General features: G+C 40.6%; 1 protein-coding gene across 5 annotated transcripts in view; it reads left to right on the top strand.

Moving 5' to 3' along the window:
* ARHGAP18 (Rho GTPase activating protein 18) overlaps positions 1-26,535 on the top strand; it is a 97,450-nt gene that overhangs the window by 35,783 nt on the left and 35,132 nt on the right. For 2 of the 5 annotated variants that reach the window (XM_054819593.1, XM_054819592.1), the window contains exons 2-3: positions 22,269-22,468; positions 24,721-24,956. In XM_054819593.1, coding sequence (XP_054675568.1) covers positions 22,269-22,468; positions 24,721-24,956 — 436 coding nt within the window. Of the gene's footprint in view, positions 1-2,028; positions 2,161-20,497; positions 20,571-20,835; positions 20,929-22,268; positions 22,469-24,720; positions 24,957-26,535 lie in introns of those variants that run through there. The other 3 variants (XM_054819594.1, XM_054819596.1, XM_054819597.1) reach the window with 3 other exon arrangements.

Here is a 26,535-nt window from a genome sequence, read left to right as displayed (position 1 = left end):
TGATAAAACAACATTATTTCAACAAGCCCAGTTCAGTATGTGACCTAGATTATTCAACATCATGGATGTAGATTTGATTTAACGCCCTTTGCTATCAGTGAAAACAGTCTATTCAGTTCTACTCTGGGTCAGGCCCTTAAATAGATATAAAATGAGAATAATAGCTGAATCAGCGGAGCTACGTAGCAGAAAAGAGGAAAATCAGGGCCCTCGGTATATAGGCTTTCTTTTTTATTTTAATGACATACAGAGAATGAGATGTCATGCTTGTCTAGCTATAAGAAATGTGAAGCATAAAGGCCTTTTGAACATTTTAATTAAAGGCTTTCCCTTTTTTTCTTGAGTGTGTACAAATCTAGATGATACAGAGCATAATAACAATGTATTACTAGATGTGCTGTTATAAGTATGTAGACTTTGTGCAAAATTGGAGTGTAATTGAACTTCTGATGAGCAAAGTGCCAGAGGAGCCGTGTAAATCTAAACTCCAATGTTTGCTCTAAGTCTGGTATCAAATGAATATTTCTTTATTGTTTCTCTAAGTTTGTTTTCTTCGAAGAGCAGAATTGTTGAACTTGTTTTCGAATAAGACTAATGGCATTTTCAGTCTGCTGACACTAGCACTGGATTAAAAAGTGTTATCTATTGTTATTGCCATTATTTTATTCTTGTTTCGTATCTGTTACTAGTGAGGCTGAAGCTGAAAGCTGTGAGGTTTTAAAAGGATACTCGTACATGTTTTGGTAACATTTGCAAGGCCAGCAGCCTTCCCTATTGTTAGTGCTTTTTTACTAGAGTTACTGAGTGCGCACCTTCATTTTTTTCTTGTATGAATCAGAATACTACAGCTGAACGGAGGCCATAATTACATTAAGTGATGCAGTGAGGTTCCTGCTGTGAGTGGCGTTGCAGATTCCAGTTACGTGTGGGTCACTGACTGCCACTCCGGACTCCTTGGTAAACCTGCTTGGCCAGGGGAGGAAGAATTCCACGCTCCTAAGTTTTGAGCATTTCCAGTGTGCCAGTGGGCTATTTTGTGAGGGCTGCCGGTTTTTCAATGAACCTGCCTCTGCCTTGAAGTCTTGATCACAAAATAATCATGTTCAGCCAGGGAATTTAAATATTTATAGCCAAAGAAATAGGGGGAAAAAGTAGGGTTTTTGGTTTTTTTTAAAAACATTTGGATGTGTAAAACCCAAATAGACTTGATTTATTTCATAAGTAGAATTTTAGCCATAATTTTCTGAGGTGTATTTTTGGTGATACCCCAAGCAACATATGCGATGAGCACCTAAGCAATTTACCCCTCTGCCTTCCCTAAAAAGCTGAAGCGATGAACTTATTATTTGGTCATTGTTTTGTGCCAACTCTCTTATATTACAGCAGAATAAAAGTGTGCACAGAAATGGTTACTTACCTGGGCATACCTTCCCGTGAGGATAAGCTGCTCAGCATTCCTCCTTGTTGTGACTGTTCCCTGCCCTTCCTGCTACAGCATCCTAGTCCGATTGGCCTTGAAATGCTTTTGTGACAATTTCAGAGATTTTCCCTGTCATCTTTCTACAGCATCCTTCTTTCCTAGGGAGGTTTCCTAGGCCAAAGGTGACAATAGTATAAAACTGTATTAGAATATTTACTTTGCAGTGCCCCCAGCAGCCTACATCTGTGCCAGCTTAATGTGATCATTATGGGGCTGTGATTTGACAAGGTAACTCATTTTTGTGAGTCCTAGTACTGGCTAAGGCCACATCCTGTGAGACGCTCATCTGACACAATTTAACTCCATTGGTTCAGATTTGCTAAAAAGATATTTGATGGCTTAGCTTTGTACTGACAGGTTTTTAGTCAGTTCAGGTACAGCTTGTCCTTTAGCAGCCACCCTAAAGCTAGCGCAAGCTTCATCTCCAGCTCATTTAGTCCTGACTCACACCGTTCGGTGATTCAGTCGTGCGCGTGGCCTCTATCTGCAAAAGGCAGGCTGCGATGTGAGAAGAGATCCTTGGCGCCCAGGTGCGCTGCGCAGCAGGGAACACCTGTGCTCGCCTCTCTTACGGAGCTGCAGGTAACCTGCCTTCCCCTCCTCGTCTGAGCGTGGCATCGTGCAGCCCGCCTCACCGAAAGAAACAAAGCCCAGCTTGGATTCCCACGCACTGTAATGAGGTAAATTAAAATGCAGCTTCTAAATTATGGTTGGTTGTCATTTGATAAGCTCTTGAAAGGTTGCTGATTTGTGCCTTATTTAAACACGCCTTTCTTTGCTCTGAACTTTGCACCAGAAAGATTGCTTGGCTTTCATATTGCCCAAGGTAGTATAGAGAAACAGTATCAGCAATGATAAGTGTAATCAGAATAGCTTACATAATTTCCTATAGGAAACACAACCTGACTTTTCATCGCAGCAATGTTTTGTGTTTTAAGGGTAAAAAAGTCTAAGACGTTAAATACATAAGACATTATACAAATATAAGTCATTGAAAATATTATGTACTAATTAAAGTGTCCAAGTGACCCAAATTCTGCCTGCCTTCCCCTTTCAGAGAAGGATGTTTACATTGTGGTGCTTATTCTTCTCTGAGGTGAAAACTAAGAAAAAGACTTTATTTGTTTGAACTTCTTACTGTGGATAGTGCTTACAAGAACAAACTAAAACATTATCTTTTTTCTCCTAGTAAGTAGGCACTGTTCATGAAAGTTTATGAGAAATTTCATGAGCTTTGTGCTGTGAAAGCTGGCATTTGGCACTTTGTACTTCAAATCAGAAAACAGCTTATGAAGACCAATGGTATTAAAATCTGTGTGATGTGTCACAGTGTTTTGATTTTTGGGCCTTGCTTGAGCTTTTGAAGTCATTGTTAAAGAAAGTTTAGTCATCCTGTATTAGGGAGTGTAAGCGAGACATTTGCTTACATGTTTTCACTCACTGTCCATTTGCTGAATTATTTGATACAGATTTCACTAAACACAGACCTCAGTACAGGTTGTTCCAATTTCTGTTAAGAAGTTTCATTTTAAATATATGTGTATATTTAATCTCTGCAATACAGATTAGGCGCAAATTCAAGTTTTGTTGTATACTCTTGAAGAAGTTGCTGAAGGAGGTGCAGTTAGTTGGCAGGTGAGAGTTAGCAGCTAGCAGTTCGCTGGGGTGAGAAATGCAGCTGGGGCCAGCCCATCGGTCAGTACCTCTGCACGGGGCCATGCCAGCGAGAAGCAGGGCAGGGAATGGGGCAGGATGGAATGGCACGGGATGACAGACCATTCAGCACAAGCAACCTCCTATGACAGTCTTTTCAAACCTTTCCGATTTTGTATTATAATCTAAGCTTGTACCTAAAATTTTTTCATAGAAGCCTGGAGCCAGGCTCTTGGCTGTCTTTTAGGAACGGGGGGTTTCCAGGAAGAGATTACCAGGCTGTGCTGAGTGGTACCTTTCTTAGGGCACGTCTCCACTGCAGCGTGCTCAGACTTTAGCCCAGCACCAGCATGAACCCGCCGGATAGCTGGTAACTGTATTCGTGTGGGTTTGAGCCTAGGCTGAGAAACCTTTCCTTCAGCCTGGCTTGGTCTTTTGGGTTTGTTTCTTTTCCCACCCCCTGTGTGTTGACACAGGTGCACAACTTCTGATTCCGGACAAGGTTGGTGCCTTTTGTACCGTGCTCTGTTATGTTAGTCTCCTGGAGGTTTTTGAACCTCTATTTCTTTCTCACCCTCCAAGTTTTCTCACATAGGTAATTTCATATAAAAAATGTAATTCTACTTTGATCCTAAAGAGCTTCAGTTGGATAAAGGGTATTTCTCCAAGTAGGTTATCTTGCACAAATCACTAGTAGGAATTACTGTTCTTATTAAATAGAAGAATCAAGGTCACATCTGCATATGCTGTTTTGATTTCATTTCATTTGCACCATTCCTTATAGGTAAGGATGTAGATAATCTTAGAGCCTGTACATGCAAACATTTTTTATGTGAGTGTATTGGTAAATACCTTTTTTTTTTCTTTTTTCTTTTTTTTTTTAACAATGTATACTGACTTGTATAATTTTGTATACAGCTATAGCTGTAATGCAATTTGCTGACTAGGAACTAAGTTTTTTGCTAGCAGTGTTGTTATAGGCAGCAATTTTTGATATAGAAGCCCTTTTATTGGGCTACTAGAAATTTCTTTCTACAATTCTGATTTTGTTTAAGACTTGAAGTTTTTCTCTGTGGGGATTTCTTTCCCTGCATTCTATAATACATTCATGATATATGTTTATATATGAATAGATGATCTGGATTTCTGTGGATTTAATTTCTGCTTTCAATGGTTTCATCCCATCTGAGCACACAGGTCATTTTGTAGGTATGCATATTAACCTCTTCCTTAAGATTTCTTTTATTTTCCTTTAATTTACTTTTATTCAACTTGCAAATTAGGATTGGGAGGTAAAAGCTTTTTGTTACAATATGCAACATCATCTGATAATGAATATCTCTGAAACAATGGGGGACTCTTACTCAAAACAGTGTAGGACTGCTTAAAACCTATTAAAATTGAAAAAGTTGTCTGGTGTCCATCAGATGTCCCACAATATTATGTGATCTTTGCAAAAAAACCCAAACACAAACCAACCCTGTTTTTAAGAATATTTGGGAAGTTGGAAATCTAGAAATGAAAAGTAACTGGACAATTTCTCATTTTACACAGCTTTGCTCCAATAATTATAAAGGTTATTCATCTGTCACTGTCCTCTAAAACTTAAGTGAGGTATTCCATTATACCACCACACTGTTGGTGTGAGAAACTAATGTCTGTTTCTATTTAAAGTTGAAATTATCTTACTTTTGTAGGACTCTGGAATTGCTGAACATGTTTTGTATTTACCCTTCATTTTATTTTTTAGATGTATTCCCCACTTTTTAACTGAAACATATTTATACTAATTCCTTCTTTGTATCATTACTGAATGATTTTCTGTCTGGTTTTAAGAACTTTTACTCACTTACCTATAGTTTAAGTAATAGTAAGATTTTTCTGAAGACTGATGAAATGTATCTGATTCAAAATATTAGTATGAAATTAGATTTTTTTGATTTAAGGTGGAAAAATAAAATTGTACAGGGAAACATACCCTAACAGCCTAAGATGCTTTTGCAAGTAGGAGCAACACTTTTGCAGCTTATAGTAACCGATGAGGGAACTGTAGTATTTTAAAGCTTTGATTTTTATCAATAACTATGTTACTTTGGTTCTGTGGCTTGTTCTGAGCTAGTCAGGATGATCCTTTGTCCCATTTCAAGCTGCTGCTGTCACAAGAAGCCATTGCTAGTACTTTAAACAAGGAAATGACTTACAATACCTCCCAAAGGGGCATGTCCTCTTCCAGATCAAGAGCACAACATTCTTTTATTGATATGTCAGCTGGCTTCTGGCTGGCCTCATTAGCTCTGGAGGTGCTGAGCTTGTGTTTCCCAGGCCTTCGTCCTGATCCCAGAGTACATTGTATCCCTCACTGATAACTGGCCAGGGTGGTCTGTCAAACAGTAGCTCGGCAATTTTACCTCAGGAAGTCCACCACCTCCTTAATGGTCCTCCAGCTCTGTGAGTCCGTGTGCCATCCAGTCTGCTTCCAGCTGGTTGCCATCTGGGAAGGATGGGAGAGTACTGCTGCAGTGAGGGGTCATGGGACAGTCAGCTGTGCCAGGCTACTAAAAGGACATCTATATCCATTTAGTTTCCTAAGGAGGAGGCTTGTGACCCTTAGAACCAGAAGAAGGTATTGCTTTGTCTTTTTCTATTACCAAGGATCCCTCATGCCTTCTGCTTTCCCAGAAGCATCTGCTTTGCACGGTTGTCACCAAGTTGGTGCTGCTAGGCAAGTGGGACCTTGCCTGCTTGTTGTCTGAGTGTGCTGTCCGTAATACTAAGGAAATTGTTAAGGAGATATGACCCAGATGTTTTGCATGTTCCTTCTCCTAGATACACCAGGATCTACCTGCCTCTGTTTCTCTGGCTTGATAGCTTGGAAGAAAGGCAAGATGGCTGGCATGTGCAGCTGTGGCAGGCTCATGTGTGGATAACTAATGGACAGATGTGACTCTGTACATTCTGGTTCCCTTAAAGGGTGCCTTGCAGGTGTTAGGTGTTTTCCTACAGACCACTCTGACTAAATGGCATTAAGGAAGAACTAATTTACAAGGGCCATTCCAAGTCCTTTGTACAGTTCTGGGAATCCAGGTCTTCTGCTGTGTCAAATTGAATGAGCAATACAAGGGAAAAAGCAGTGGCACTGGGTTTTTGTTGTGGGAAGTGGCTTAGCTGCTCAAAGGGTGACTGTGTTACTTTGGATGTCTGCTGGTGACCTCCAGTAGAAGAAAGCCTAGCTGTTGGCTGGAGGTGCAGTGCTGACGTGATACTGATGCCCTTTCCATGGATGTAGACCCATTGGTATTTCTGAATAAATAATTATTCTCTGCTGTGGCTGCAGATGGTGGTGATTCGCACTGGGCTGGTGGCCTGCTTGAGTTGTGCATCTAACTGGCTCTGTTAAATACTATCATACAGTTCTCTGACAGTCCTGGTAGCTGGAGTTTTCCCATGTTTTCTCCTAGTCAACAGTGATACCCTTCCCTTTCCCCTGAATAGCACTGGGTGTATGACAGGCTGGCTGCCTTCCTGCTTGTGCTGTCTTTGAAGGCATCTGCCTGTAAGAATGGGATGCCCAGGGCCTGGCACATGGTTGTTTCAGGGTGTGAATTAAGGCTGCTCTGAGAAGGGGGCTCAGAGGGTGGTGTCTGCCTCTTGCGAGTTACTGTGAAGGGTGGGGTGGCCTTGAGGTGTCACCCTTGGGGGCATCACCCTGGGACACTCTGAGGTTGCGCTGCTGTGAAGACTCTGTGAACTGAGCGAAGGACCTGGACCCGGAGGGCATTGTTTGGGGCACTCTTGTGGAAGAGGCAGCTGCAGTGTATTACCTCTTTTATAACAATTGCGTATACGCTTGGTAATAAGTCATATTTATTGTGAGACGTACAAATCATTCTAACTGATTTACTTCCAAGTGAGGTGTCATGAAACAGCGAAAAAGGGAGAATGAAGTCAGTTGCCTAGGGGGCACAGTCAATGAAAATACTCCTAAATCCCTCATTGCACCTTCCTGACTTTCGAAGAGGAAAGAGACCTGACACCTCCAGTGAAAACACCCAACGATGGTGGCAGGAGCTGTAAAGTATACACACCGGTTTTGCATTTAGAGAATTGAGAAAATGGTATAATTTAGGTATACGGGCATTTGTCTGTCTTTGAAAGTCTGCTTTTCATCTTTATGTTAAAATGTGTTGTAAATTTTCTGTTACAGAGTTTCTACTTCCCTTGCCATTACTCTGTTGACTTACATTGTGAATCATTGACTTATATTTTGATGCTGACAAGTGTATGTTTCCATTTTAATCAGTCAGCACTTGTAAATGTAATGCTTTGTCCAGGTGCCTTATTTTGGGGAGGGAATTATTCTTTATCCTCTGAGATAGAATTGGCTACTTACACAATCAAATATTTCCTGTATTCAAAGATGGCTTTACGATTGAGTGCAGAAATATTAAGAAGGCATTTACTTTAATACCTCTGGTAGGAAGGGGCTCAACTGTGTCACCCTGCCTCAGTGCGAAGGATGTATTTTGTCACCCACATCAGGCCCAGAGATGATCAGTCCCTTCATCGCCTCCCCGGCACTCTTGGTATGTGCCGATTCCCTAATTTTTAGCTTTAGAGCTGGAAAGCCAAGGGGATCCTGCCTGGCGTGGCGAAACGGTGTGAGAGCTGGGGACAAGACAGAGTAGTGGGGCCGTGCAGCTTGGGAGCTGGGAGGGAAGGACTTGTGGGGCACCCTGCAGCTTCTGCTCTGGTTTGCCTCACACCTTGTCCCCTTCGCTGTCGAGAAATGTCTCTGTTCTGTGCACCCAGGTCAGGCCCGTTCAGGCTGTCTTTCCATCTTTCCTCCCCCGAACTGCAGGCTTAGGTCACTGTCATAATATAATGTTTTCAAATGAATTAAAATGGAGTTTTCATATGTGACTTAATATTGCATGTAGCAAAAGTTTCCTTTCCTGTGTACGTCTAATGCTGTATAAAAACATATGGTATTCATTTGTAGAAGATGCATCTCATAATGGGAAGTACAGATGTCTGGCATGGGGAGCTTGGTCCTGTAACTAAAAATCACGGATAGTAATACTCAAGAGTGCATAACATTGCTCTTGTTCTTCTGTATGCAGTGTGTGTACATATGGCAAGAGAAAATACGAATTTGTATTTATAGAAGCATCTGCATATGGATTGTGCCTTATTTCAGGTTTAATGTGTTATAGGCAAAGCACTGTATTTAATTTTCCTTGATTATTACTGCGTCTGTAATCATAACTACTTAGTGTTATGAGTAAGTGCTATTTTTACCCTGTTTACACAAAGGAATATGTCTAAAGTTGAAGTCAGGGATTTAACCTCTAGATACATGGGGAAAGTTAAAAGAGCACAATGTCATTTTTCCTTGCATTTTTTGCTGGCAGTTAACCCTCCACTGAAGTGTTTTGTTTGGGAATGCAGGGTAAGAGTTATGGTTAATATTAGTGGTGCAATAATTTTAAAAAGACAGATGGATGTTGCTTTATATAACTGATTGACATCTTCTGAAATAGACTAATACCTTTTTAGAACAATAATCATGGAGAATGTTATCAGCTGAAAAACCATAGGTGGCACCTGTACGTTGATTTAGAAACTGATACCTCTCATGTTTGTAAGATACTGGTAAAAGAAGGGAAAAAAGAGTTTTCCTAAATAATTTCTGTTAAGAATTATCATCTAAAGAATTTAGAAATCTGAAGAATGACTTTTTTTTTTTAAACGTACTACCAGTATTTAATATTTAAATCCCAGAATCCTGCCTGCATCCTCTTTTTGATGAGTGTACTTTAAACTGAAGTTGGTAAGAGCAGTAAGAGCTCTTTCAGTCTTCCATTTCCATAATTCTGGAAACATTTTTTTTCTCATTTTACTAGCAGCACATTTTTTTTTCAGCTACAGAGCAAGCAGTGGTTGCCAGCCTTCCCTTTCTGACCAGTCTCCACCATTTCCTCTTGCCACCTTAAAATATGACAACAGTCTTCCATGACCGTGTTAAGTTTTGATGAACTTGCTGCCCACGTTCCCACATGGAAAGGAGACTGCTTATGCCAACCCCCCGCCCCCAGATCTAAGAGTGTAGAACAAAACTGTAATGTAATGCTGTTAGTAGAAAGGAGAAACAAGGATTACATGTGTAAAATCGTGATCAACTAATAATGAAATACACATGGGATTTTTTTTAGGGTTTGTTTTTCATTTTGAACAGTTGTTCCTATTAAATGATTGCTATTTATTTTGCATGGTTTGTTTACTTTTTCTTAATTTCCAATGTTTGTTTATTTTCTGTTTTTCCCTCTATTGTTTGGTTTGCATTATGTTCTTTTTGGGTTTCCCTTCTCCTGAAACAAAACAAATCTTCTTTTAAATCCTTACTGTTGAAGTTTTGGTTTTGTATTCAAGTGCTGATACTCAGACCTTGTGGGCAGATAGCACTGTAGTGAATGCTATGGTAGGCATTTAGTGATGGGTGGCGTGCTATCAAGGGAGACCCAGCCTGTGAGAATGAATTAATTACTGCGGGTAATTTGGCTTCCCCTCTCCATCACTCCTCTAGAACCAGACACATCAGCAAACACATTGTTCCTTCCTCGGTGTCACCTCCATCTTGGGTTAGAGGGCATTTCTGCTGTGTGTGGAAGTTTTTTTTCCTAAGCTGCAGTGGCGAAACAATGGAGCAGCTGGAGCTCTTACATTGCAGACCAGGTTTTTATGACAGGGCTACCACTAGTTTCCAAACTTGCACATGAATGCATCTATATATTCAAATTGGTAGATGTAAATCTGTATATTTAATTTGTAAGTGAAGGGACATATTTATGCATACAAGAGGCAGTAAAACTTAGCAGGGAGCTTGAAAAAATGCAGCGTTTTTTATATCTTTTCTGCCAATGTTCAGAAAACAGAGGTGGTAAGGAAGGGGGAGAGGGAAGGAGAGAATCTGTGGTTCCGAGTTGTTTCCTGCTTGCTTGGTTGTCTACTGACATGTAAAAACTACCAGAAATACGAGGGGGGATGGAATATATTAATGTAATTTTGTTTTATTTAGTGGGGTTCCTGCTGGGTCATAGGGACGCCAAGCCTTTGGAAGTGCTCGTTAGCATAGGTAACAGATAGGGCTGCAGACAGTTCGGTTGTTACACCCCAACAGCAGGTATTTCCCAGGAATATTTGCTTAGAAGAAGGACTTTGGTAGGAAAGGAGATGTTGCAAAGGCTCGTGGCTTTAGCAGTTGCCCTTGAAGACAAACAGTAAGAATTGTGACTGGGTGCCCTTTTCCTGTCTCTTTTCTTTGGCTGAGGTGACAGTGGACTTTGCTGCTGCCCTCTTTGTGCGGTGGTTCTGTGGGGAGGGGGTGTGAAGGACACAGCTGGGTCAGGGCAGACCTGCCTTGCCCTCCGCCTCTGCCCATGGCACGCTCTGCCTGGCTCCTGCTAGAGGAGTTCCTCAAAGCAGGTTTGCCTCCTGTGCAGAGACATATGCAGCGTTGTGCTAGCCCCTCTGAGAGCAGGCGAAATCCCAGCGACCACTTGTGAAGCTGGTTGCAAACACCTCCTTCCTCATGCTGAGCCTCAACTAAACCCAGATGGTCCATCCCTTGCAGTCTCCTACAATGAAACAGTTTCCTTACAAAACATCTTTAGACTCCTGCACGGATTTCCTTGCCTGCTGTTTGGGAACGCTCATACAAATTCATTTACAATTTATTCTGAATGTAAGGATTATATTGTAATAAATTGACTGTGAATGCGTGCCAATTTCCTTCAAGCATAAACACAATTACTGAATTGTGCTGTAGGCCCTATATTTGCAAGTAACAGGGTTATAGGTCTAACTAATAGGTCCTTTAACATGGTAAAGAGCTAATGCTTTTGGAGAGCTAATTGCTTTTAGAGGCACAAAAGTGACTCCAGTATCATTTCATGGCTCTAACTGTTCTTTACTAGATGGTCCCGGTATTTGCCAGGACAGCTTAAATCGGGCTTTGTTGCCATGCTTATTTTTTTCCACTGTGAAAAGAAAAATAAATTATTTAAATCTTTCCTCTCTGTGCCTTTCAATAATGGAATTACAAATACCGTATCTATTTCACTTCCTGGTTTATTCTCTTTCATATTTGTGGAGCCTGAAGTAATCTCACACAGGCTTTATTCTGTTCTTTGGGAGAAGATTAGTTCCAGTGGTTCTCTTAGAAGATTACATAAAAAGTGTACTTTTAAAATGTATATGATATGTTCAAATGTTTTCCCAATAAGCAGTGTGAGAGTTGTTACAGAGAACATATTTTGCATACATTTTTGTAATTGGTATGGATTGTAGAAAGTGAAAAGAAGCAAAACTGCAGAGGAAAACATCTGTGTCCATATGAAGCCAGGTGATGTAGAAGGCATTTGGAAGGATGAGAAAGGTAGATCAACTGACCAAGGGTCAGAGCTAAAAAAGTGACAAAGGACATTCGAGTGAGGCCATTCCTTTCCTTATTTTCCTAGCTGTGGTCAATACAATTACTTTAAAACGAGAGCTTTAAGCACAATTTGGGTTGCATGTAAGGGAAATATACTGGGTGTCTGTTGAGTTTGGAGACTGACTTGTGTTTTCATTCAGTGGGACTCAAGGTTCTGTAAGCACGTCCAGCTCTTCCAAAGGTCTGCACAAGTTACAAACCGGCTTCTAACATGGTGCCACTTGTGTGGTTGTACTTACACAGGTCACCCAGGTTTCCTCGTCCTCTTGTTTTCCCCTCTGGTGGATTTTGCACTCCCAGGAATAGCTATTTCTCTTTCTGAAATGTATGCTTTTGAACTAGAAATTTCAATGTATGGGCAAAAAATAGGAATGCATTTTCAAAGCCTTTGAGATTCGTCATTCAAATGGTATGAGAATTAAGAGTCCAAATAGCAGGACCTGAGAGAATACGGTCTACTTCATTTTGTCAACACAGAAGTAAAACCAAAACTGATTTCTTCTGATACTACTTCTCTATTTAGCTAATTGTGATAATTTTATTGCAAGTGTGATAATACGTGATGTTCTATTTAAAGCTCCATATCTGAGTCTGTGAGACTCACCTTTCACTAAAAGAAATAAGCAGACGTCTGTATTTTATGGTTGGAGAATAAAGCTAAAAGCATGCACTGAATTGAATGAACAGCTCAGACACTGGAATGCAGGAGTCCCCCAAAACCCAAGGCAACACAACTGGTGCAATCATTTTGTGGGGGACAGGCTTCATGGCTGCAGTTGTCAGTCCTGAATTCTTTCTCGATTTGTGTGGAATACACTGAACAAGATCACGTTTATTCTGAAACAACCTGGGATGGCATATCAACTCTTCTTGCAAATGTTCAAAAGTATATATGTTATAGTTCTAACACCTTTTTTGATAATAAATCATTTCACATCATCAATCATACACAGAGGCCAATGATCTATACCATCATTTTAGATAGGGTGTGTATGTGTATCAGTTTACCATAATTATAATCTATCTAATCAGAAGTAGAAAATATGTAGGGTCTAAATGGCTATGTAGGAGCATGAGGTCCTACTAAAGGAAGTGTCACGAAATATTTTAATCTTCTTAGAAGTGCTGCATATAGTTTGAGCAGATTAGTTTTTGGCATCCTATCTGGAATCTCCCATTTCTGGTGCAGTGGATTAGAGTATTAAGTGTAATAGACTGTGTCTGTTTCCTTCCTGTTTTCTTCAGTGACAGGTTGGGGTTGGGAAAGGAGGAAGGTCTTGGTCACTAAGGTAAAAAAAAATCTCATAAATAATAGAGGGAGGTGGCTGGAAGCAGTACAGTGTATATATATACTTTTTAGACTTACAGTCTGGCAGCCCTAACTTTGGCCTGTTTTAAATTTATTATTCATGGAAGGGTTTAAAATGCCAGTTTGTGGGGTTTTCTGGTTTTTTTTGGGGGGGGTTGCTTGTTTTTGTTTGTTTGTTTGTTTGTTTTTTGGGGGTGTTTTTGGGTTTGGTTTGGGTTGGGTTTTTTTGTTAATCTCCAGAGCAGTTTTGAGCAGGTTTTAACAGCTGATGGTATTACAAAAAGTCCTAAGAGACCTGATTCCCCTTGCTCAGCCTTTTTTATGCTCATTTAGAAAGTTAGTACTGTTTTATACCCTCTCTGCAATCACTTTGTACTCTGTCTTTGGAAGGAGAACAGAGCTTTGCCTCATTTCCTACTTCTCTGGCTTTTCTTTGGAGCTTAAGGGGGATTTGGGCAAGTTTGATTGATTGCAGTTGACATTCAAAATGTCCCATAAGGTCACAAAGTAGTCAAAAGAAAAGTCTTTTAAGTCGGGAGAGAAGGAGTGCTAAGTGTCAATTCAACAGAAATACTGGAAATTATATTGATTTGTTACTGTTATCTTTGCATTTCCTGTATGACTCTCTTGAAAAGACTAAGTTGCAGGAGAGTTTGCAGTCAGTCATGGAAGGAATAAATGATAGAAAAGGTAGAAAGGAAAGGATGCAGTTGTTGCAATGAGTGACAAGATGTAGGAGGTAGAATGAAAAGCAGAAATACAAGCCCAGACTAAAGTTTCTCTAATGCCCTCTAAAAGTTATGAAGCACTTTAAAAGGGGTGAGAAATATTTTTGCATTATTTTGGACATGAGATGGCCAGACTTGGGTCTCTGTAGGTATTGCTAAGGGATTACCTGCTGCTCGTGAGAGCTGGTGGTACTGGCTTTTGTTTGACAGGAGGTTTTGGCTATCAATGAAATGATCTCTTTAATATGTTAAGCCATATAAAAGGATGAATACGTTTACATGAAAAAAAATAACTTCAGTTAGGTAGCGTCACTACTTTGTGGCTTTATGCAAAATCCAGTTACTTTAGGACAATCTGGTTTGATGGCCACATGAATTGCAATGTGATCTTTTTTTTTAACAAAAGACTGCAAGATGCTCAAAGCTGCACTGCAAAATACTGGATACTGTGCAAAGGGATGGTGTGACAGAAAGAAGTTTCTTAAAAGATTAGGTTGAAACCATTAGAATAAGTTATTTAGTAATAAAAATTCTTGATTTAACACATCCTTGAAATCAAGGCCTTGCATTACCTTCATGTTTGATCGTTTGGGATGCAGCTTTGCTGTGAAAGATTGGGATGCCCTTCTGGTAGGCACCATGGCTATAGGAAGGTCTGGTGATTGCTTCCCAGGCCAGCATCCCAGTCGACAACAGGGAGCTCAAGCCAGGCAACTGCTGTAGCCATTAGATTAGAGCTTTCTTGGTTAATTCAGTTAAGTCTTTGCACCTTGTGGTGCTACTTGGCTTCTTGAAAGGAGGGGAGGGATGAGGGGAGCTTTGGGCTTAGGAGCTTTACTTATTCCCACACTTCTGCAGCTCAGCCCTCAGGATGAGAAGTGGGGCAGGAGACCACATCGTTTCCCTCTCTTTATCTTTTAGTTGTTTAGATTTGAAAGGACTTGGGAAGTCCTGCATTTATATTTGAGCACAGCATCCCATGGATGTGATCGCTCAGTAAATAGTTTTCAAAACGGACCACAGTACCCACAGGCATTTTTTTTTTTTGTTTAAATCTAGTTAGCCTTTGTACTAGCTTAAAATTACTTGCATGAATTACTGCTTAACTTTGTAACTCCTATGTCAACAACATAATTCTGTTTTGAGAGTGCTATTCTATTTATAGACCACAGTGCTGGAGTCTATCACAAACCCACAACAGCAGACCTTCCTTTTATCTGCCTTGCAGTTCGCTATGGGTCAGATCTCAGTCTTGCTCAGTGGTCCAGTGGTGAAAGACTCCAGAGATCTGAGAATTATTCTTGTTTCTGTCACTGATTTGCACCATGAATTTGAACAGTATGCTTCACGTGTCCAGGCCAAATACCCCACCCCCCCAGTCTTTGTGTATCTTCTTTATCAGGTTATTAGCACATCTAACAACATGTTGGTATGATGCTCAGAGTCAGTGAGCCTCATTATCAGCTGAGGTATGACTGTAATAATACTACTAATAGCTTTTATGTAAATGGCCAGACATGCACTGGCTTTGGGAGTGATGACTGCCTTTGCATGAGCAGTTGCTGCTGTAATGTAATCATAGAATCATAGAATACCAGGTTGGAAGGGACCTCAAGGATCATCTGGTCCAACTTTTCTTGGCAAAAGCTCCATCTAGACAAAAGCACTGTCTAGACAAGATGCCCTAGCACCCTGTCCAGCCAAATCTTAATAGTGTCCAGTGTTGGAGAATCCACCACTTTGCTGGGGACATTATTCCAATGGCTGATTGTTCTCATCGTGAAAAATTTTCCTTTAGTGTCCAATTGGAATCTTCCCAGGAGTAACTCGTACCCATTACCCTACCCATTACCCCTTGTCTTTTCCATGTGACTCCTTGTAAAAATGGAGTCTCCATCTTCTTTGTAGACACCCTCAAAGTACTGGAACATGATGATGAGGTCACCCCTAAGCCTTCTTTTTTCAGGGCTGAACAAACCCAGTTCTCTCAGGCTTTCCTCATATGGCAGGCTTCCCAGTCCTTTGATCATCCTGGTGGCCCTTCTCTGGACCCACTCCAGCCTGTCCACATCTTTTTTGTATAGTGGGGACCAAAAATATAGCTGTAGTCAGATATATTTTTTTATCATTTTATGTAACTCTGGAAGGAAAGTGCTAGTTTATTGGGGTACCAGAGACCGTATCTGAAGGGGTTGCAGTGCGCGAGGTGTTGCCTGTACAAGAACCCCAATAGCAATGGTTTATGGCCAGGATTAATTAAAGAAGCTATTAAGGCCAAGAATACGAAGATTGTATCTCCAGTATACAGTTTAAGGAGGTTTAATAATCCAGTTTGACAAGTAATGATATCACTTGGTAAAGCAATGCTTTTTTTGCACAGTTCTCAGTGATGAAAGTTGGCTAATACAAACAAATGTTTGTGAAACTTTTAGTCTTGCAGAACATTGAATTGGCCTTCAATTTGGAGCCTGTTTAAAGACAATGATTAAGCCTCCCATAGTGTTTGGTAGGCAGCTGTGAAAAAGAACCGTATTTGTTTAACCCCAAAGAGTTGAATCCTAACTGAAGTCAAACCCAGTAATTAATCAGGTGGACTCTTCCTTTGTTCCACTTGTGACCTTTTTATAGTTGTGACAGTTTTTATTCAGAAAAGATCCTAAATTTTGAATTCCAAAATTTGGCAAAAGCAGGTAGAAAAAAGGTCTCTCTACAGAAATTCCTAATTTGTAGGCAGAAAAGGTGTTTCCCACTCTTCCCTTTCACTTGCGTTTCATTCATTGTTGCATTTTTTCAGGAAGAAGATAACAGATTATAGAGACTGGTATCTTTTTGCTTTATATTCGTACGGTGTTTAGTAGCAGGACTTTGTCCTTTCCTGGAGTCAGTGAGCTCTCCTACAGTAATCCTGTTAGAGGAACTCCACTTCTCTTTCAGCAGTGTTAATCTATTCGGTTTGGTTCAAGAGTGTATTTATATTCCCTAGTTTTTATGGCCATGAACATCCTGCATTGACTATTTCTGCCTTTCAGTATATTTACACATCTGATACATGCATACCTGTATATATAGTGTGTAAGTGTCACCGAAATTCGGTAATAAAAGAAAACTCCTTAACACCAATTTAGCATGAAGAAGCAGGCATTTCCTTTTATTGCAGCGCTGGGTGTCAGGAGGATAGTTCCTCTAATCAGGCACACCTAACGCTGGTTCTCTGTCATATTTATACACAAATGTGACAAAGATTACAAAGTGGTGCACTCCCCGTTACAATAGTTGGTTCATATTTCTTCGCCTAGTATGCAAACTAGAATGCATGCTCAGTTCCTTTCTCCGCCTCTGTCTTTGGAGTAGGTGGTATAATTTGGGTAGGGGGCTTATGGGTGGGTGGTCATGGAGACCCTGGCCCAAATTACCTTTCCCCTAGTTTCTCAATACTTTGGTGTTGGTAATTGTTCGCTATACGCCTCAGGAAGATAAGGATGCTGCTGGAGGCAATTAGTGTCCTCCCTTTCTGCAAAGTACGTATGTAAGGGCCTTGAGGTGTCTTGTAGCTCCTCCTTTTTATCATAATGTGTAACAGGTGCTCATTCTAAGAATCGTTAGCCTTCTACCTAAAGTAACAATGAATAGTTTCTTATCACATATAATACAAGTAGGCCTTTGTTACAGGCCTGTCTTTTTGGCTACATAAGGATACCATACAATTGTTATGTTTGTATAGTGATGTAGAAAGATCATATTCAGATCCAAAATTAGCGGCTAGCACTATAGAAGCGACAAAGATTATCTTTTTCTCACCACTCACGGATTTAAAACACAACATAGTCCCTAATTCTTAAGTGAGAAAAATGGAAGTAAGGGCAAAATTAACTTTCTGTGAACTGAATTTATCTGAAATGCCAGTGAAAGTGCACCTTACTAACTGATTAATCTCTAGGCGCTGTGTTTTACATGTGACACATGTCAGTTATGAACTGCTAAAAAGGCACTGGAATGTACAGGGAGACTGAGATTTCACAGGAAAGAAAATAAGGAGTAAAGACAACTGCATGAGTATAAAGTGGCTATTGATGAAATCAAAATCAGGCTGACAGAACCTGAAAAAAACCCCACATTTTTATTGCGGTGTAAAACACTGATGAATGTGAAGAATCGTATTTTTTTCCAGGCTGAGAAAGGACACAGTTGGTCACAAAAGGAAAGGCTGAAGAAAATATTTGTGCACAGTTTTTCTCCCTTAAGTACTTGCCACAACGTGAAGCTCATCAGTGCTCAGTGAAATAACCCAAATTTCTTGTAAATGTAAGGAATGGTGTTCATTACAAGAATTTTTTCTAATGGCTCCCCTCTGGAAGAGCTGGAGTGCTTCGTCTCGCATCCTTGATGTTTCTAATAAATAAATGCATCTCCAGTGGGTGGGACAAGAAGATTAACTCTGATAAGAGACTGCAATAACTATATTGAAGAATGGGTTTTATAACTGGGGGCTCAGCTTTGCTTATGAGATAAATAGACAAAAATCTCATCGGCTGCAAAGGGTATGTGCCTGAGTATCAGAGGTCAGAACTGACTGTGTAATTTGGAAATGAGAGTATTGCGCTGCTCCCTGTAAAGCTATTTGAAGAGTAAACTATTTACTACTGATTGGAAATAGATATTAATAAGATTTTAATAGAGTTTGAGAGTGTTGTTAGCAAAGACCTTAATGGAAATATGAGTTTTCTGGGGGAAAAAAACTGCAGGAGAGTGAACTTACAGTTTAGTAATCTGGAATGCTAAATGAGTAGTGTTCGAAAATTACTTTGAGTGACTGTGTTTCTTAGCAGTATTTTACATTTTCTGGGAGTAAAAGAGATCTCCTTGAAAAGCAGCTGCATTCTTCAAATTTTAAATAGAAAAACTGAACACCTAAAAATTTCAGAATGTGCTGGAGAAGTAACCTATTTTCTGCCACCACAATAGTAGCTGGTTTTGTAATGAAAAAAAGACCAAATAGTTTTTTGGAAAGCAGTCTTCTACAAAATTTTAAAGCTTTCAACATGGGGTATTTGAAATGCTTTTTTAAGATTGATTTTTTTATGTGTCTTTCTGTGAATGTGGGATTAATTATTTTTAAAACCACGTCTCTCTTCCAGATTCCTTGTAATATTATTACTAAGATTGATTGCTTTTCCCCCCTCTCTTTTTTCCTTGGCCTTAACTTGTTCCCACTTATACATTTTTATTGTGTGATATGCAACTAGTGCTTACTAAGCATACTTTTGAAAAAGGATTTAATTCAGTGGAAGGTCACAGCAGAAATCCCATGTTCTTGGTCTTGTCAATAGATACCTAAAAATAAAAATCTTAATTGGCAACCTGTTTTCCCTACACTCTGCATTTTTAAATTCTTTTTTTCTTCTCACCTACATCAATTCTATGATATCAAGACTGTCCTCATTATCCTCAAAGAGTCTTTCTCCTTCGTGCCTCTTTGTGCACAAGGAGAGACAGAGACCAGGGTGCCTGGAGCCACTGCTGTGCAGATTATGCACCAAATACCGCTCCTCCCACATCTTTCTCCGGTGGGGCGTGCAAAGCAAAAAACGTTGAACCAAGTGAAGTGAAAATAGGGTCTGACCTGCTCTCTCAGCTAAAGTTTTAGAGCTTGTTCTCTCCCCGCCTGAGCCTCTCTCTGTCCTAGCCCATAGAAATGTTAATTGTGGATGTGGACAAATGCAAATGGCCTTGAAAGGGTTTGCAGTCCAGACAGAAACTGGGGATAGGGGATTGATGGAGTCAGACAAGAGAAGACAAGGAACGGGTGAGTGGAGCCGGAGTGGTGTGGCAGCGGCCTGTGGCCTCGGCTCCTCAGGGGCTGGAGCACTGCTGCTGTGAATGGGCCTGAAGCAATGTGCACTTAGAAAGGGAGATTTGCAGCAGAGCAGGGGGATTTTGTGAGAAAATGTCTTGGAAAGTTCCCATGGTCGTTCATGTCCTTCTCTCTCTGAGGGCGGCATTATGACAAGAAGCAGCGTTACTGCCCGCTCAAAGTTAGGAGTTGCTGTATATCGTTAATGAGAGATAGAAAGGTGAGGCTGGGAAGAGCCTTACCAGAAACGCAGCTTATGTTTGGTGGAGTAGAGCAGGCTTGTGACCGATGATTGAAGGGTAGGGCACAGTCTTTGAGAGTTAATGGAGTGTTTTTAATCTACAGCAAATGCTCACAGGACCCTGAAAATGGCCTTGAGTGCTCTGTGCCGAGTACCAGCTGTGCATTTCGGGACACAGACTTCTCTGAGACAGGACTTGGTCTGGGGAAGGTAGCGGGCTGGCTTTTCTGGAAGGACGGGAGGAGCACCGTCCTGGAAGCATGGCACAGAGCCGCTGCCTGCTGCAGCATGTCCCACCTCAGGCTGTCAGAGCCCCTTAGAGTGCATGCTTTTAATGTATTAGATCTGTTTGTTAGTTTTATCTTTTGCGTGGTGTACTGTGGTGGTTAAATTTCAGCTGAGGTGGATCAGCGAGAGCAGATTGTTCCAAAGGTGAAAGGCCACCAAAGAGCTGCTGAGCGGCTCCGCAGGGTTAAACCAAGGGATGATAAGCTGAAATCTGACCTCACTCAGGCTGCCGCTCATTTGTTAAGTGTACGGAGTCTGTTTCTGAGAGGGACCCCGTGTTCAAGTGTACAGAGTCTGTTTCTGAGAGGGACCCTGTCTGCTCTGAGCACCTTCAGCTGCGGGAGGAGGGAAGCCTGGGCAAGGGCTGAGGAGCCCCACCTGCTTTGGCCACACTCGGCACCTACATCTGTTGCTGGGGACGCTTCTGATGTGACTCCCATGAACGTCTTTCTGCAGTGATTAGTGCTGGATTCACAAGCAGCCCAGGTCACACATGGGACATGCTGTCAGGAGAAGTTTAAGAACTGAGGTAGCTACATGGAGAAATTGTATTTATTGGGTAACATGCACTATTAGCAAGATGTTGTTATTGCCATTGATGCAGAAGCTAAATACTCCTTTATATATTTTTCCCCTGGGCTTTCAAATAAGGTCAGGTTAAGGAATGGTGTTGAGGTGCATATTAGCTTGGTAATTCATTGTCATTTATTAACTTGTACCTGGAGCAGAGAGGCAGGGTTGGGGGAAACTCATAGTCCTTCCATAAGGCTCTTTACCTTTAAAGGCAAAGTCCATATAGTTAGTATTTCTTATCAGAGAATCAAGCACATATGGTGTGAAAGGATTTGTGACTTGGACACACAAGAGGCTTATCTTCAGAGAGAAAGGTATGGCTTTTTTACTTAGGGGCAGCTAACAAGCGTCAGTTGTCCCAAGATATGGGGGGGTAAGGACGAGGTGCTTTTGTTTAATTCTAGATAAACTTGCAAAAAATCAGCCAAATGGGAAAGTAGGACTTAATTTACTGCATTTACATTGTGATAAATCCACAATGCTTGATCTCTGATATGTTTTTCTCCCGGAATAAATGATACTTATTACTTACCCCCAAACCATGCCTTCTTTTTTAGAATATGAAGACAAATTCAGACATAAAAGACATCTGAAGCTGTTTCTGAAATGTTAAGAACTTCTTATGTTTTAACACAAGGAAGAATTTTGATACACTGTCGTAATAGTAGAGTAACTTAGTTTAGAAAGGACTACTGGAGATCATCTTGTCCGATCTGCCGCCTGCTCAAAGTAGGGCCAACTCTGAAGTTAGGTCAGGTTGCTACTTATGTAATCCATTGATACTCTGAATCAGTTTGTGGCTTTTGATTTGGTATATTTGACTGTAAGGATGACCTGTAACTTCAGTGACATCGTTATAACCTTTGCACTTTTAAAGAGGAATTCTTTGCGAGGTCAGTGGTAATTTTTGCCCATGACTTAATGAGGTCAAGATGAGACCTAGAGGTTTCAGTTTGTTGCCTTCTTTTTTCTAGTCACAGCTGTACTTAAGACGAAAGATCCCTTTTGAAAACCATAGCAACATACATTTGGCAGGGTGAACCAAAACCTAGTAACATTAAGCCATAAAAATAGTGGCTTTCAGTCAAAGAGGAAGCAAGATAGAAACAAATAGTGGCCTTTCTTAAACGTTTGGACTCACCAGTTTACTTCACAAACTGTAACTTCAGTAATTCTACTTTGTCCTCTTCCAGCTATAATTAAGGTCATAGATACCTGACTAAACATTTATAAAAATTAAAAGCAGTAGGGGTAGTGTCAAGCTGTAAGAATTTACACAGGCAGAAAGGCACTTTTGAAAAATTCTTTATGCATGGTGATGCTAGGAAGATACATACCATGAAGTTTGTGGAACTAACTGTTGTGAGTTGCATTAGAGGATTGTGTAAATAGGATTACTAGAACTTGAATTCATTATTTCCTCTTTAATACAGACTCCTGTGCCATTCCAGATTGGGAGATACGTATAGCAGAAATGCTAAATTAAAAATGTATTTCAGATATTAAAAGTAATTTTTAATATCTTGGTTTGCTTGTTGACAGTAATTTGCTTTGATACTTTGACACAATTCATCACTAACTGCTTTCACAGATACTAATATATCTTATATCTTAAAATGCTAACCAATAATTGCTTTTTGGTTTATGTTTATAGCCGTCGGTCTGGCCAGTATACAATGAACCATGACCATTCCAAGAAGACTCCCGATGGAGCATCGTTTGACCGCTCAGGATCCCAGGACTCCTTGGATGAACTGTCTATGGATGACTACTGGAAAGAACTTGAAAACATCCATGAAACCAGAGGAAATAATCATGAGGAACGAGTAGCACTTGTAGTGAAGGAGCCAGATGGTAATGAAATCCGTTCTTGTGAATGATCATCAGTTTGCTGATTTAGGGATTTTTCTCTAAGTCTTATTTCAAGAGATGGCACCCACCAAACACACTTAAATCAAAAAGGAGGTCGCTCTTCTGAACATCCACTGTTGAAAATTCTGTTGCGTCTGCTATGCATCACCCGAAACAGGCAGTGCCCTGAAAGAGAATCATATCGGAGATAAGTAAAAGGCTGGTTTTCCTTTAAATGGTATTTGCAGAACATCAGAAAGGTGCCTCTACTTGCAAATCACAACAATCAAAGTTTTATTTGCAGTTTACTGTTAAACTGACTTACCCTTTCACTCTTTGCGTATGTTGTTTGTTATTGTAGCTATTGTGGGTAAAAACAATGGTTAACCGGTTTAGGTTTAGTGAGTAACTTTCTATGCTTGTAACTGTTGTGACTGTTCAGTTGTATTATTTTTGTTTCTCAGAAGCATCAATTATGGCCACTCCTGAGGGCATGGTCTTAGAAGAAGTCGGGCAATTTCTTTATTTTTCTTGTCCTATCAGACAAAAAAGAAGTAACATCCTTAATTCTACTCTTCTTTCAAAAATTATGTTTTAACAGTACAGCATCTGCCCCTCTCAGATTCTCAGAAGAGGCCCACAGTCTCAGTAAATTAAAATGGTGAGCTTTGCATTTTAGTATGGCCTCTACATGAGTGAGAAGAATGTGCTCCATTAGCTTTCAAAGGGATTTGCACTTCTGTCTGCCCAGGTGTTTTGAAATATCACTGCTATTTACAAGTGCTCTGAAGAGGGTAGCAGTGTGGCCTCTGGAGAAAGCAGCAAGGCTCCAAGCCTGCGTGCCTGGGGAGCAGAGCATCTGATGGAGCTGTGAGGCTTTCTCTGGAGCAGCAGAGCCCATCCTTCTGCAGTGCGTGAGCCTCTTCTCTTACCTAAGCTCACTGATGCTGCTACGCCTTCAGGCTCTGCACTCTAAAACACGCCATTTCCATTTTTATATAGCCTTTTTTCCCCTAGTTACCGCTCTAGCTCGAGCTGCTGACTCTGGCATGAAGACCAAGTGAGTCGACTCAGTTGAGTTGATCAGCTCTAGCAGATGTTGCTCTGCTCCACACTTTGCCTAATGTATAGCACCTCTCTTGGGTACGGTTACTCCTGAATGAGTGGGACGCTGCACCTGGCTGATGGGCCTGCCCGGGCAGCGAGCTTGCTTGAGATGTGGCTGTGCAAAGGCAAGACAGAGGAGAGATGAGATATACCTGGCTCACATCTGCTCTGGAGAATGGGTGTAGCTCTTTGTGCTGGATTTGGCCACCCAGCCATGGCAAAATTTATGTTTAAAATTTTGTGTCTGTTTTCTGAACGTTGTTAATATTCAGGTGCCCACTTGGATGTGCACTGGGCGCTGTGGGAAACTGCAGCCAATAGCAAAGTCGACTTGCCAGCTTTGAAGTACTTTTAGATATCTGATAAATGGAAATGTTACTTGAACATTTGAGAGGATTGTTGGCATTCAGCACAAGCTCGGCTGCTACAGACAGAACTTAGTGTTTTGAAGAAAATATCATTAGAGAGATACTGATTTCAGAAGCAGAAGTTTTGCCATCGGTGACAGTATTTAATAGGTTTCTCCTCTTTCATGTGCAGTGATCTGTCAATAAAGGATACCTTATCAGCTATAAGACTAAAGCAACAATTGTTTTGTTGGCTGTCAGCAGGCTGGAGACCATGTCATAAGAACTGATTAAAAGATAGCAGTAAGGTGACTCCTGTAGCCTGGTTTGTCCTTCATTAAATTGAGCTAGTGGAGAGCTGTAGGATTAATGTATCAAGAAAAGTGGGCAGAACCGTGTCAGTACAGGAGCTAAAAAGATTGAGGATTGAACTAAAAATCAATGAAGCAGCAATGATCAGAGGCTTTAGACTTCCCCATACACATTTATATCTAGGTACATTTATAAAATGGTATATGATTTAATAGAAGTGCTATAGATTTTTATAAAGATTGCCCTATAGCAATCTGTATTGGATTAACTATTTTAAAAGCTTTAATATCATATGTTAACCCTTTTGAAGCTCTTTAGAAACAATAGCTTTTTTCCAAGTCATGATAGTGTAAGTAATTGTTCTTAATTGTTGATCCCATTAGTACTTTCCCTGTGAACCGCATTAATTACATCACGTTATTAACATCCAGTGCACTTAACAGTACTCAAAAGCCAACGCTTATGCCTTTTTCTCTTTGCCTTGCTCAGAGGGGGAACTGGAAGAAGAATGGCTGAAGGAGGCAGGTCTGTCAAATCTGTTTGGTGAGAGCTCTGGTGACTCCCTGGAAAGTGTGGTGTTTCTGTCCACACTGACCCGAACCCAGAAGGCAGCCGTAGAAAAGCGAGTAGAGACTGTCACACAAACCATGAGGAAAAGAAACAAACAGCACCAGATTCCTGATGTCAGAGATATCTTCAGGCTACAAAATGACTCAAAGGGAAAAGTAAGTTCCTGTCCATCGTTTTGTTTGATTCTGGCAGAGAGAAGAAAAGGACATGTAGGGGTGGGAGGAGAGGGACACACAGACACAAAAGGGCTGTTTCCAGAAGATTTGTGTCTAACTTTTCATGGATTTCCAAGGGAATTTTTTACTGAATTTATGTGAATAGCGTTGGTCCAGACTTGACATTACATTAAGCAATATTGGTATGTAGAAAGAAGTATGTATATTGGCCTTATAGTACTTAAAGGTGATGAATAAAACAACCACTCCAAGTTCAAGATATTAATCTGAATTAATTTTAACACAGATGCAAAACTCATGACAACAATCACCGAAAGAGCTACTAAAAGCCCACTTTTGTCTTTGGGTAGTAGTGCCCTGCAGCTGGTGCAGCCGTCCTCAGGGGTCTGCCAGATAAGGGGCAGTACCTCTTAGGAAATAAAAGGGACATCAACATGACCTCCTCTATTTTGGCTAGGTCTTTCTGTCTGTCAGCTGGTGGCTTAGACCCTGTACTAACTCCCAGGGCCTCTGTGTGTGTGTTAAACTGTGTGTCAGTTGCTCTGACAGGTCCTGAAGGGTCCCTGTCTCCTCTCATGGAGTATTGAACGAGAGGAACAATCCATACACAGGAAAGGGGAAGGCGAGAAATAGAGACTCTTATTAGAATTCATCTTCTGTGGAGAAGCGTATGTGTCCTCTCTGCTTCCCCAAAAGCAACGAGATCATCAGCCATAAGAAGACTGTGATCTGATGAAAGTGCAGAGCTAGCTTACCTGACCTCAGCCCTGTCCCTTGTTCTCGCTGCTGCTGCCACCATTCAGCGCAATGGTAGCAGTGATGAAATGAGGGGATTTAAGTGCCTCCTTCCCCAAGAGCTTCCTCTCCTTTGGCAACTTCTTTCAAATTCAGTAGAGGTGAAATGTAGTGGGGGGAGTTTGTAAGCCTAAATGTATGTTCTGGAGGCACAACTTCCCTTTCACTGTTCTGCTTTGCATGTGGTTGCAGAAGGGATATTAACTCCATAAAAGCCTTCCGGGATCTGATTTGGAATTGACTACACCTGAAAATTACAAAATCTAATAGCAGAGCAATTTAGGTAAAATATCATATAGCTTAAAGCAGTATAATTTCCCTTTCAAGTATGTTATTTCAGAAAAGCAGAAGAAATACTCATGTTCCTGTATTTAAGCTACACATTGTAATGCTTGAAAATCGTATGTCACAGTGTTCAGTAGGCTTCTGTGTTTCTTGAACTACATGTTTTGATATTGATGACATCAATGAGAAGTAATGCAAGCAGACAAATTATTGTAGCCATTTAAGATGTATAAAACAGAAGGTTAGAATATTATTAAATGTAGAGAAAACTGGAAAAAAAAAAGAATCCTTCTAAACCTGTCTCCTTGACTAAAATAAAATAATAGAAGTGTAGGCCCTCAAAACTATACTGCATTCCTTTCTCCAAAGCAAGGTAATTACTCAGAAATCGTTGGTTGTGGTTATTCATCTAATCTGTCACAGAAAGCCTGTAGTGAAGTAGCTTCTACAACCTCTCTAGATAACGTGTGACAGTGCT

Source organism: Grus americana, chromosome 3 (genome assembly GCF_028858705.1).
Source record: "Grus americana isolate bGruAme1 chromosome 3, bGruAme1.mat, whole genome shotgun sequence".
Classification (NCBI taxonomy): domain Eukaryota; kingdom Metazoa; phylum Chordata; class Aves; order Gruiformes; family Gruidae; genus Grus; species Grus americana.
Note: the sequence above shows the minus strand (reverse complement) of the source record. Positions and strands in the feature narration are given on the sequence as shown.